Here is a 14,503-nt window from a genome sequence, read left to right as displayed (position 1 = left end):
GTTGGCTCACTAGTGATGTTTACAAGTGAGGAGAATCCTCACTTACAAAACTTGGCAGGTAAATCGTGCAGTAGTTGACCTTTTATTTCCCAAGATCACAAAATTACAAAAATTTCCATTTTTTGCGACACTTGTGTGGACAATTTGTAGATTTTGCCTCTGCTGAAATACACTTCCCCCATGCCCTCCTGGTGCTACCAATGCACACGGTACAATTAACATAATTGCTAAATTATACTCTATGCTAATCAAATTTTAATTAGTAAATTACCATAACTTTTGAGCTACCATACGTACTTCTGGTGTATTTTTATTTAAAATAGGTATAAATACAGTGTTAATGATAATAATGAAAACTTATGAAGTGCCGGTATCCATCTTGAAAAGATGCTCATTGTGCTATCACACAAAGATTACAAAGAGACATAATTATTAACTTGCCAGAAAATAACTACTATCAGCCCTGGACATTAAATAACTTTTTAAAAGGGCATTTTGTGATCCACGTACAGCATCATCCCCCCACTTTTCTAAAAAAAATTGAGATTTTTATATCACTGGAAACCTCTGGCTACATAATGTTTATGTACAAAATATTTCTTGCAGATTAAAGCAATATTATAACATTATCATACAAAATAGATTAGCAATTCTTTGACATAAAATGTTAGTTTTACTGTCAGATATATCCCCTTTATTTTTGAGCGAACAACTACAGCAAAGCAAAGTAAATTGGAATTTACTACCAGCGCGTATGTCGCCAATACGTACCACTCATTCGGTCATGTTATGGTACGACCCTTTGTTGTGTAGATCACCGTCCTGCACGCCGTGTGTACTGTGTGTTATGAACATCGTGTATGCGTTCGACTAATAATTCCATCGTAATAATAAGGCGCCGGTTCGGCGCTTTATTCAAAATCTCGGATTTTGACAAAACTACAACACCTAGAGTCTTGAATTTTGCAGGGTATATTGGTTTAATAAAGTACAATATAATCGTGTAAAAAAGTGAATTAAAAAAAATCAGTGAGGCGTCCTCCTCAGCAAATGTTATAATATGGTTTTAATTCGTTATTCAAAGATATCATGAAATTTGAATTTCATTGTCTATGGAGCAGTGCAATACACATAATCGTGCATAACTCGCAAATGCAAAATCGGAATCAACTGAAATTTTGGGAATAAGCTTTTTTCCTGGATATCTACTGAATAGTTTCATAAAAAGAGGATGCTAGGATCACAAAATACTCCTTTAAAGCAGATTTAGGAACAAAGTCTAATATGTTCCAGCAGTTCATTCCAAAGATATGGAGCTGCAGACCCGGGGCTGCAGATGACATCTTTGACCCCAAGATCCCTTGTTTGTCTTTTTCTTGAAAAAAAAGTAGCTTGTTGCTAGGCATTAGGCAACCATTGACAACAAGGTGTTAGTTGAACAAGTATTTGACAGATATGATGGTGCAGTGTCTTGAGGTTACATAACACAAAATAGCTTTCCATAAACTTTATGTGCAAAATAGGGGTCGCATTTTAGGCCATAAGTCAAGTTACCTCTTACTTTAAAATATATATTTGATATCATCTTAATCAGAACAAAATTCTGCATAACATATCTGAAAATGACACAACATTTTAGGACTACTTTTTGAGAAAATTAGCATTATATAAAAAGGCCAGATTTTCCTGTGTTTACATCCGACTGCTAACCGCGTTTTGACCTCGTGTGTTCATGCGCCCATAATCGTAAACATCACTCAAATTTTTGCATTTTCTTTTCAAATTTGCAGAGATCACATTCACAAAATCTAGTAAAACACGATTTTTAACACTAAAATTGTTAAAATTGTACCGATTTTCTTCAATTTTTATGCAAAGTTGGGACTATAGTTGTGATAAACTTTTACCGGAAACCGCTTCACAGGCGGATTTAGTGGTATGAACCCTTGAGATGACAAATAAATAAATGTCACCATTTTATGAATCCTGTCCTCAGTGGGTAGCCAGCCATTGGAGGTATTTCAAAACTGGAACTTTTAGCTTTGTGGGTGTAACAGTTCTTGGGCTATATGTTGAATCTGAATGAGTTTCTTTACAAGTATATTTGACAGGGTTAACAAAAATTGAAATTCCAACATCCAGGTGTAAAAGTGACAAATTAATGGATTAAATCCAACTGCTTTTACATAAATTGCCAGAACTCTTCGGTTCCTTCACATGCATGTCATTTGATCTTCATTGAGCATAATGCGAATGCATGGTTATTTAACTAATGAATATTAAGGGGGTACTACACCCCTGGCCAATTTTGTGCCCATTTTTGCATTTTTCTCAAAAATTATAGCACATTGGTGACAAGTATGATATGTATATTATAGGGGCAAGGACTACAACTACTGCACAGAAAATTCAGCAACTCAAGGCTAGTTATTGATTTATTGGTCAAATATTGGTTTTCCCTCATTTTGGACTGTAACTCCAGAACTGTTGTCTGTGCTGAAATAAAAATTTCCAGTGCAGTAGTTGTACTCCTTGCCCCTATAATATACATATCTTACTTGTCACCAATGCACTATAATTTTTAAGAAAAATGCAAAAATAGGCACAAAATTAGGCAGGGGTGTAGTACCCCCTTAATTAATTTTAATCTTCATATTTATGGTGAAAAATTGGTCCAAGACATCTAACTGTAATAACAATTGATTGCTAATGTTTGTATCCACCTTGTGTGACAAAACGTTTTTGAGTATATTACTTGAGTTTCCTGTTTACAAGACAGATCCGCTGTAATGGGCATGCATGCAGGCATGAGGCCGGTAAGACGCATCTCACACTCTCAAGAAATCAATATGCTGATGAAACAGAAATGTACTGGATTTAACCATTTTCTATAAATGGGAGCTTAATAAACTATCTTTTTATACATACAAAAAAATGGTTATGTTATGAGGGGATTTGGTAAAGGCTGGATTAAATATTAAACAACCATTGGCCATAACCTAAAACAAGCTCAGTTAGTAGTAGATAGCAGTGAACAGTACTGCAACAGAAGACGGTACTGAACTGTGCTATCAGCAGCAGATAGCAATTAACAATGCTATCAGCGGTAGAGCATGGTTAACGGCGCCATCAGTAGTAGATAGCAGTGAACAATTCTATCAGCAGAAGATAGCAGTGAACAATTCTATCAGCAGAAGATAGCAGTGAGCATTGCAATCAGTATTAGATAACAGTTAACAGTACTATCAGCAGAAAATAGCAGTGAACAATGCTGTCAGCAGTAGATAGCAGTGAACAATGCTATCAGCAGTAGACAGCAGTTAACAACCCAGCAAACACAAAAACATTTTAAAAACGTTTTAAATAAGTTATATTTTGGCTTTTGGTTTAGGTAAAAACGTTTTAATAACATTAAAATGTCGGGTTATATAAAGGACATGATAACGTTTTAAAACGTTTTGAATGAAAACACACTACAACAATATTTTTAAATGTTTTCAAAAAATGTTATTGTTAACAATTTTTGCAAACATTTTTGCCAAATATTGTGTCAATATTTAAATAACATTATGTTAAAATATTTGCACCCAGCAAACACAGAAATGTTCTTAAAATGTTTTTGAAAACCTTTTAATAACATTTAAATGTCGGGTTATATAAAGGTCATGAAAACGTTTTTAAAAGCGTTATTGAAAATATTTTGGGCAAACATTTTTGAAAAATATTTGTTCAACCCCAAAATAACATTCTGTTTAGAATGTTTTGTATCAAGTTTTCAAGAATGTTTTTGGAATGTTATTAAAACGTTTTTATACCCTTTAGGGGGGCTGGCATTTTCTTCGGAAGGGGGGGTCACAAGTATGTCGGTGACCGGAGTCAATTTTTTTATGACCCCCCCCCCTATCGCTGGCAAAAAATTTTTACGACCCCCCTATCGGGGGGCGAAAAATTTTATGCCCCCCCCCCCCTTCCAACTACACAGACTCAAGAAAAATTATTCATTGTCGAACTAAGGCGCGAGCGCGTCAAAACTTAAAAGTGAAGAAAGTGTGTGGAGCACGGTAAATTTTTATTGTAAGTGTAAAGAAAGCGCCATGGAGCGTGTAAAAATTTTGCATAGATTGTACGCACATTTCGACTGATGGTTAAAGAATGCAGCAGCGCTTGAAAATTTTAAGTCACCAGCCCTAAATAATTCTATAACCCCCCTATTTTGGGTGTTAAAAAATTATAACCCCCTATTTTTGGTCTGAAAATTCTATGCCCCCCCCCAGTATTTTTGTGACCCCCCCACTTCCGAAGAAAATGCCAGCCCCCTTATATAACCCGACATTTAAACGTTTTCTGTAAAACATTTTTATTTGCTGAGCAGTAGTTATCAAAAAATGTTTTTTAAGGTTATGAAAACGTTTTATAGTCTTAATATACCCTTTATATAACCCGACATTTAAACGTTTTCTGATAACCTTTTATAACCTTTTGCGAATGATGTCGAAAACGTTTTGTGTTTGCTGGGAATGCTGTCAGCAGTGCAGTGAATAAAGCTATCAGCAGTAAATAGCAGTAAACAATGCCATTAGCAGTAGACAGCAGTGACCAATGCTATCATCAGTAGATAGCAGTAAACACTGCAATCAGTAGATAGCAGTGAACAATGCCATCAGCAGTAGTTAACAGAGAAAAATGCTATCAGCATCAGTGATCAGTGGATGATGTACAATGCTATCAACAGTTGATCAATCAATCGGCAACAGTGGATATTAGTGAACAATGCTATCAGCAACAGTGGATAGCAGTGAATGCTATCAGCAACAGTGGATAGCAGTGAATGCTATCAGCAACAGTGGATAGCAGTGAATGCTATCAGCAACAGTGGATAGCAGTGAATGCTATCGGCAACAGTGGATATCAGTGTATGCTACTGGCAACAGTGGATAGCAGTAAACAAGGCATATCAGTTTCAGTTTCAGTTTTATTTACCAATTGAATCATATTTCAAAACAAACGGTATTACAATGGAGGGATGACCAAAAAAGAGCACAAGGCTCGTACAAGTTTGGCCACCCTGAAAGAGATTTATAAGAGAACTACTAATATCAGCAGTAGACACCAGTGAATAATGTTATCAGCAGTAGATAGCAGTGAACATTAATATCAGCAGTATCAATCCACAGAGATTAGAGAGTCCATATTCAAAATAACCTCATTTGTGACAATTTCATACACTCTTTGAACCACACGGTCGTTAGAAAAATATGCTTAGTGCATTAATATTGTACAATTGCACGGGCGCGCAGTCCGCGTACTACGCGCAGTGCTTTTGCGCGCATTCGCATCGCGTAGGATTGATTCATTTTCCTGGCGGGTGGATGCATTTATATTTGCTCATATTTTCCAACATATTTAGTGACAATTTTGTTATAAAATTAGCTAAAATCATGGCTTTTTTCTCGTGTATGAAATAGGTTAATAAATGCGCATTACTTGTTGCTCGAGAAATTGTACAAAATAATGCACTTGTACTGAGATGTTGATGCGTCTTCGGGGCTCGTGCATTAGACGCATCAACATCTCAACAAGTAAGACGCATTCATTAACCTATAAATAATTAATCTTCAATATAGGATTGTCACACATGGGGATCCAAAGAGTGTAACTGTACCTCCAACATTTATTGGCAGAAACCTGAAATCAAATAATATGTTTAATGTCTTTAAGCTTGACAACCACAAAGGTTTGCACATTAACACACATGTTTATCTGGTGCATGACAAAATAATCAGGATACAATATTTTGCCCTCCATGAAAACATGCAATATAGGCATTGTCCTAGCCTACATTCTCAATGCAGAATGTAGGCTAGGACATTCTCAATGCAGAATGTTATTTTGGAACAATGGGGAAATATTTGTGAAGAGTAAGAATAAAAACAAGAAGCAAATTAATCATCAAGAATGGCAAGCTACGGGCAGCACCCTGGAATATCCTATAGGACTTTTTTATGTGCCTATGTCATAGCATGAAGTTGTGTTTATACTATATAATGGTGCAAGAAATGTAAAATTGTAAGATTATTATAAATGTACAAAACATGAATTTGTGATGAATTGGGAAAAAATAAAATGCCAGGCTACATGTTATGAATTTGAGATGCTGCTTGCTAGTAATTACACAATAAGTATATGAACATGATGAACATGCATGGCCCCAAGTTCATGTTTTCCAAAATTCAGAATCTGTAATTTGCAATTTCTTTCCAAATTCATATGAATGCATGACAATGATGCAAGAAGCAGTTAAAATATAACAACAAAACAAAATATACGAAATATGTGACCCGCTCTGACAAAACCCGCCATAAGTCGCACTCAGTCATTTTGAGATACGGTGAGTCAAAGTTGGGTAAGGGGATTTTGTTTTTCAGTTTGTATTATTTTTTTGATTCCTTAATATGTTTACTTTAACCTACCACTGAAAACAAAATATTCTTTTATGTCTAAAGCACCCAAATCTTGCATTTTCTGAGCCAAGCCAAGTTCTTAACATGTCATTTTACAACTTTAAAGCCATTTTTCTTGCATTTGCCTTTTCTTTATGTGTCACTTCCATCCTTTCCGTTGAAGGACTGTAGAATGAGGACCACATGTCCCTGAAACACAATTTTGATATCAAATGAAAGCTGAGGACCTCTACTAAATGATGATATCAAAACCTCAATTTTCAAATTTTGTGACTTATGTCTGGTTTTGTGGGAGCAGGTCACATATATAAATCTTGACATTTCTTGAATAATAAAACAAAACACTGAACAAAAGACACAGAACAGCCATTCATTCCTGACATTTTGCTGTAAGCAAACTAGTCTACATGCTCTATTTTCCATGCATGTTATTACCTCATTCAAGACAGCCTCATGGTGCCTGGTACTCATAATCTACTATACATTTTAGATAAAAAGATATAAGTAATCAAGAAGTGTAAAATTTCACTATTTTTTTCTCAATTATCTTCAAACATAAATAACAAATTTTTACATAGAGGTCCATATTGTCACCCTACGATAATTGCCCAAGTCATTTCTTGTCATTTTGAGAACAAAGTACAAAACTTAGTTCAAGCATCAGTTACATAATCACCCTAATTATTTCTGATTATTCCCTTTCATTTCTCTTGTTATCATTTGTTCTTGTGCATAGATTGGTGAATAAATATATTTAAATGCATGCTTGAACCATATTTTGTGCTTTATTCTCAAAATTACAAAAATGACTCAAGCAATTATCATAGTAGGCTGACGATATGTAAGTAATATTACTTGTTGTACCTCAGCCAGTATACCAACAAACACCATGACAGTCTAGAAATCTTAAATAAACTTCTGTTGTGCAAAAACAAATTGATCTACTAGCTTCTAAATATGAAATTATAGCAAAACAAAAGCATAAACAAATACAAGAAAAACAAATGTGTGCATACTGTGCAAAGTTCGTATAATTGTGCCAGTGCTAAGCCAGGAATAATCAATGGCCATTCTCAAAATAAATGATCCTGCATCTTGCCCTATATTAAGTCTTTTTCCCCATTGCATGTTGGTCGGGATGTTGGTTTGCATGCTACAGTACTACTAGCTTGGAGTATTATTAACAATGCACTTGAAACAGCATTTGTTTATTTATAATGCAATAAGTGTGCTTTATAACCCACCATTCCAAATATACACTTCCACCCCAATCCCTTAACAAATTATTGCACACCACCTGATTAGGTGTATTTCACAAACATTTACAACACATCTTATAGTTTGTCTCATCTCAAATTGTAGAGTAATGCCAGATTTGAATCACATCCTAACCTAATCCAATAGGGGGTGTACACACATGTAGAAGGGCGATTTGTCTGCACGCTGGCAACACAACCATGTAAACGCACCAATTCCAATTTGCGACTGCAAAATCCAACAAGATTTTATTCCCAACTTGAGACGAGACACACAAGTTTTTTAACCCATGATATGTGACCATCCATCTCAAACCGCTCGTAAAGTCGGCAAGTTGTATTTCGAGTTATAGTGCAAAATATGCACAGAGGTTGTATTCATATGTCCCTAATATTTGTCCGACATGTTTCTCATTTTAGTCCAGTCAAACACCAATCTTTAATCCTATTGTTGAAGAGGATAATAAGCGTATACTTATGTATAGCATTAGTAAAAAGCTTAAGTCTTTGTTTGCTTTGGCTAAATCCGTTCGAGTGGTGGGTTAACCAACAATTAACAATGAGAGGACATTCCTGAACCTCGTTCAGTTGGGGATGATTTGAAGTGACCGCCAATTATGACCATTTGATATTTAATACCAGCAATGTGGAAAAAAGAAATAAGGTAGTGCCAAAATAATGTACCCTTTTACTGAAGGAGCAAAGTTTAACAAGTTATAACTCCGCTACTGGATATCGTTTGAAGTCAAATGATATATCATTGTAAAGCTTATGATATATATTTTCTAAACACGGAAGAAAAACCAGGGGCTGACTTTACGAGCGTTTCGACCTGGACGGTCACATATGTATTCATTAATCACACTGCTAATATGTAAATCCAATGAAAGAGTTGTGATGGGTTTGGGAGTTACAATGTGCTGTACAGGGGTGTTAGAAGGTTTTCAAAAGTGGGGGGGGCAGGGTCTTGACTCCCTCCACTGCTCACAAATTGGTAGCCCATATCTCCCAAGCCCTGACTGGGTGCATTCCCCCAACTGACTGACACATGCCACTGTTGTTATAGTGTTAATTGTAGGCAACACCTAGGCTATACTATTACATTTTAATTATATAAATAAACATGTAAAAAGTATTTTGCACCATTTTGAGCAGGGTAGCCATTACCCAATTCATCAGAGGACAAGGCAAGTTACATGAATTGCGCAGGAAAATAATCTACAAAAATCCGGTATTGCCTTTATGAGTATAATTAAACATATGTTGAGGGACTGTTATTAATGGGTGAAACACCTACTACAAAATCTCTGATTTACAGAGCTGCAATGTTTCAGTGAATAAAATATAGCCTAGTCTTTTTTCCTCTTGAATCTATTATTATATTTCTCATGTACCAGCCTAAGAAAACGCCATGTTACTGTTTTGAGCATTCATTTAACAAATTCAAATAAAAGTTCAACATGCTTAGTTTCACATTTGCAATCTGAGGCAGTAAGACATTCATTTTTTTAAAATTATTATCAAACCACACTCATCAATTCCATAGCATTCACAGATCTATGAACAGTCCGGTCCGACTGCCTAATCAGGAAGTACTGCCGAATCAGGCAGCATGTTGCCGAGTCAGGCAACACAGGCTTTGGTAACCCTTCCGAATTTGACAGACTAAGGACTAAATTGTTCATGTTGATTTTATAAAAGATTGGTGGAAATTTTACTTTGACACACATGAGCTACATGTACGACGTAAGTTGACAATTTTTCACCGGGCGAAAAAAATTCCACCGGGAGAAAAATAATTTAAATAACAAAACAATTTCTAACGGTTTTTTAAAAATTTGATTTAAATATGAAAATTAACTTTATTTTAACTAAAATTGATGAAAAATTACTACTAATTGTACATTCATTGATGATTTTATATATTTTACCTACTTCTTTACTCTAAACCAAGAAATAACGGTATATTAAAAAATGCTCTATTTGAAATAGAGCATTGCATTGTGGGATACCATGCTGCCTGACTCTGCAACATGCTGCCTGATTCGGCAGTACTTCCTGATCAGGCAGTCGGACCGGACTGATGAAGGTAGCACAGCAACATTGAGCCTATGTTACATTGTCAAGATTTGCCTGAGCAGTACCGATTTAACAATATGTTCAACCTCACATAAAATATATTTACAGAGCTCCCATAAAGTTGAATAGGAAAGACCTATGAGTTTCCATCTGCCTTTTCTCCAAATTTTTTGTTTATTAATCTTTTTTAACACCAATAAAAGTTAAAACCAATAATAGTTTAAACCAATAATAGTTAAAACTATTATTGGTCACAAAAGTAGTGTAATTAATTTTTGTTTTTGATTATGTTTATTAATCTTTTAACTATAATTGCTCACAAAAGTAGTGTATTAATTTTTGTTTTTGATATGTTTGATGAACTTAGTTCATATAATGTTAGTAAATAATTTCATTTCAGAACCTATAAGTGAAACTATGGCATTTCTCAACAAGTTATGTCAACATGTTGCCTTTAAAAATATTCATCATGGCCACAGCAAATATTAGCCTACAATATAAAAACAGTAATCACATTTTCACATTTTCTAAATGTATGTATAAGTTTGGTTCATGAACATTTGTAGCTCAAAGAAATTTCACAAAACCTTTGATCTATATTTCCTTAGAACTTATTTATGACACTTGGGTACATCTTGTGAAAATTACGCCTAAAAGAGTGAAACCATTCCTAAAGTAAAAGTGTAGAGTAAAGTTTTTCCACTCTTTTAGGAGTAGTTTTCACTCCTTTAGGAGTGAATTTTACTCTTCTCACTCTTTTGGAGAGTGAGTTTTTCACTTTTTTACATTAGGAGATTGAGAGAGTAATATTGCACATGGCATCAACAGCTTTCATCATTAAAAATCTATATTTCAGGTATAACTACATAAATGTACAGCTTCAACAAAGACTGACCAGATCAACAAAGCTCATATGCATGCCGGCTGATCAACTCAAAGTCATTTTCATGTCTCACTTTATCTCAAAATTACAAAGGAATCAAAAGCTTAACCAGGATTGTGTGGACTCAAACATAATATTTAGATTTTGTAGAAACCTTGGTTTTATGATTTCATCCAGCAAGTTTTACTTGTAGTAGCATTCAGTTTACAACATTTGGTTTCCATCAGAGAGCAACTTATTGGTATTTCATACTTTTCAACAGAGGGCAGTGTGGATTTAAATGGAACAGCCCTTTTCTCTAACCCTGACTGGGATTGGGGTAAGGGTGGATGCAGCTTTTATCAACTTTTGAGTAGTTTACTTACTCCTACTTAAGACCAGCATTTATACGAGCTACAGTTTTGATCGACCAATCTTTGATAGTGGTATCAGCATCGACACTCACCATATATCTTCATCGGCACTGTTTCTAAATCATGTCTGTCAACAACAAAAAACCAATGGGATAGAAATTGACTAGTAAACCAATTCATGCTGCATTTCAAGTACAACAGTATTCAAAACAATTACAATAAGTGAACAAATTTTAATCTTTCCTCCCAGAGTAGCCAGTACACATAAACGTTGAAAAAAACCCCAGTGCATCTGGCCGGCTTCGAACCAGCGACCTTCGTTACGTTTATGTGCACTAGCTATTCTGGGGAAAGATTAAAATGTATTCATCCTATTAACCCAGAGAACTAAGTATAATAATTTTGAATTACATTAAGTGTATAAATGCTAACTATACTCCAAACCTAGAAGCTAGCACTAAACATTCTGTCACAATGGTGTTGTTGGGTAAAGACATTTGTACAAATTCAGTATTTTAATGTGGCTGTGCACTCTGGACATTAATTGTTTCTTTTTTGATATGTTTGTAGTTAGTAAACTGAGTTTAATATAAATACAATACAAGCAAATAAATCCAGATCTGTAAACCCCAACTGAATTTTTGATGGATTTTGTTTCACTATTTCTCACAAGAACCTTATTGTCAAATGACTCTGTTTTAGCTGATAAAATTTTATACTAGGTTTCAGCCAACGCTGTCACCTCTTATCTTACCATCATGCTAGACATTATATCAATCATTGGCAGAGAGGAGGTTTGTGAATATGAATGCAAACACATTATATTAGGTTTAGGTGACACAAAAAACACACCCTGTCCTATGTGCGGACAGACCTTTCAAGTAGGGTCAGTCGCCCGGGCATTTTTTTTCTGGAGGCTAAAATTGCCCTTAAATATCACCAAAATTTGAAATATCTGGAAAAAAATCTGGGGACTGAGCAGAGCAGCTGTCTTATCAAACTGCTTCACTACCTCTTCAAACATATTGTATCTAAAACAGATAATATATTATATGATTTATTAGTAACTTACGTGTTGAAGTAATCTTCAAAATACCTCATTCGTCTGTAGAATTTAGACAGCTTCACAGCAAAGATAATACTTGGAATAAAGAAGAATATACACCAGCCAAGGGCTAACCAGAACCCATTCTGAAATACAAATGGTTTAAAATATGATGTAATTAATATTATAGCCATTTCAGAACTTTTTTTGTTCTTTGTAGAACCATTTAAGGTTCCACATACAGGACACCTTTACTAAAGTTTCTTTGGCTTATAATAGGCAGAAAAATAAGACACATAACACTGTGTATTGATATAGAACAACGTGCACGCTGTTGTGTTGGGGCCAATGCTTACGCTAGGTGTGCGTTACATAATCTGTGACTAGCGCACGCTTATGTGAATTTACGCGAGCTTGAGTTGGGACTTTATTGACGCGCGCAGTAACAAAAGCTGAATAATTTTCGCCTTTAAACTGAACAAACTTTATAACCTTTTTTCTAAGAGTGTATGAGATGAAAGATACCTGAGAGAAGCTAAGAACAACATATCAGTTATCCATTAAGTCAGCAAAGACTTACCAGTGAATCTACACTGTAACTGCATACTAATACATCAAATGAGTTGTATATGTTAGCTACTGGTTTACATCGCCCCATGTCATTATATACCTAGGTAGAAAAAGAATAAATACATTCTTTAAATACAACAAAACCAACAAAATGCATAGAAAGAGAGTCATATCCCATAATCCGTAATTCTTTTTTCAATCTTTTGTTCCTTTTGAGTTTAAACATTTTTTTTAATTTGAGCTACAATGACATAATGAGGAACATTGAAAACCCATTTAATTTTATATTGCGAATTAAAACATTTTTTTCTTTTGCCTACTTAAGTCTAAATCATTCTGTCTTACTTAAAGAAATGCTAAAGCTGACAGCTAACTGGAATTTACACATTTAGTTCCAGTAATTTGAATTGGAATAAGTAATACTAAAACTACTCAGTTTATATTATACTCACAGCATTATGTACATAGTCAACAAACTGGTCCACAAAACCAAGTAACCTGTTGGTGAAATTCTTGATTTCCTGAGAAAATAAAACAACAATAATTTGAAAGTGAGAAGTACATTGAACTACATTCATATATAATATATAATATGGTTACCAAGAAACATCATAAAGGTCATAAAAATGTTTTGAAACATTTTACAGGAAAATAATACTACAACCACATTGTTAACATCTTGCCATAAAATAGTTTTTGCAAACATATTTGCTAAATATTTTAACAACTCTTTAATAACAATATGTTCAAATGTTTTGTGGCAAGTTTAAAAAAAATGTTTTTGAATATTGTTTAACACCTTTTCTATACCCGCTGTATAACCTGACATGTTTTCTGTCAACCTTTTCTAACCTGTGAATATCTTGTGTTTACTGGGACCATCCTATTACTAACCTGTGTAATTATTTCACCTCCTCTGTTGATGACAAAATCTTGAGCAATTAAAACTCTTTCAATTGTAGTGTGAATGGTATTCTGAAAGGCAAAAAAATACAACATTTTATGAACTTTAAAAACATCAAATCTACCATAATTAGATTTTAATGAGTTATGACTGGTTGAGCACCTTGTGAAAATTTTTCATGACTCTTAGCATGATGTACCTTACTTTTATATTGTACATTTTGTGGCTGAATGTAATTGATACGACTCATAAATATCAATGGTGTGAATATCAATGCACTGTGGATTGTTAAACACACTATACCTGCACAGACTTGAGAAATTGACATCTCTACTCTTTTTGAAACTGACTGCAAAGTACATGTACCACATGGCTCTCTGTATATAGAACTGATGACTTAAAATAATTTTCTTTTTTTTTTATCAGGTAACTTTTGCTCCAAACACCCCTAAATTGAGAAATCTTTAAAAATTACCATACGGTCATATAATCAAGGGTTGAGAACCAGAAAGCAATCCTTTGTGAGTTAAGTTAAGGCTTTCTGGTTCTTAACTTTTGCAATTAAAGTGATATGACCCAAGGATCAGAGCATTAACATCACTGTCCCATTGCAAAAGCTTGCAAAGGAGGCACAGAAGGACACACAACTCCATTCAGTTAGTTGACAACCCTCAGATATTTTACTAACTCATTTTATCATTTAGGTTCATTCTTACCGATATAGTAGCTGCTTCCCTTTGTAATATTATTAACTGTTCCGTGAGTGTTGCCTGTGTGCAAAAAATATAATATTACACTTTTAGAGATTTATGTTACAAATCTATCAATACAAATCCAAAAGCCATCAAACTTAAGACTGTTTTAACCTTCTTACTTTTCTCCCTTCCTATTGTAATCCATTTGAAATCTGAGCTGAATATAACTTTTATTCGTCTCAGTTTTAAATCGCATG

The 14,503-nt window shown here is 34.5% G+C and overlaps 1 protein-coding gene across 1 annotated transcript in view; it reads right to left on the bottom strand.

Annotated features, from left to right (window-relative positions):
• Positions 1–14,503, bottom strand: part of LOC140147352 (prominin-1-A-like) — a 62,740-nt gene that overhangs the window by 2,663 nt on the left and 45,574 nt on the right. The window contains exons 18-23 of the mRNA XM_072169129.1: positions 14,268–14,321; positions 13,542–13,622; positions 13,100–13,168; positions 12,658–12,747; positions 12,105–12,223; positions 11,125–11,159 (exon numbers count right to left, since the gene is read on the bottom strand). Of these exons, the coding sequence (XP_072025230.1) occupies positions 11,125–11,159; positions 12,105–12,223; positions 12,658–12,747; positions 13,100–13,168; positions 13,542–13,622; positions 14,268–14,321 (448 nt within the window). The remainder of the gene's footprint in view (positions 1–11,124; positions 11,160–12,104; positions 12,224–12,657; positions 12,748–13,099; positions 13,169–13,541; positions 13,623–14,267; positions 14,322–14,503) is intronic.

This window comes from Amphiura filiformis, chromosome 3 (genome assembly GCF_039555335.1).
Source record: "Amphiura filiformis chromosome 3, Afil_fr2py, whole genome shotgun sequence".
Classification (NCBI taxonomy): domain Eukaryota; kingdom Metazoa; phylum Echinodermata; class Ophiuroidea; order Amphilepidida; family Amphiuridae; genus Amphiura; species Amphiura filiformis.
This window is presented reverse-complemented; position numbering and strand designations above follow the sequence as displayed.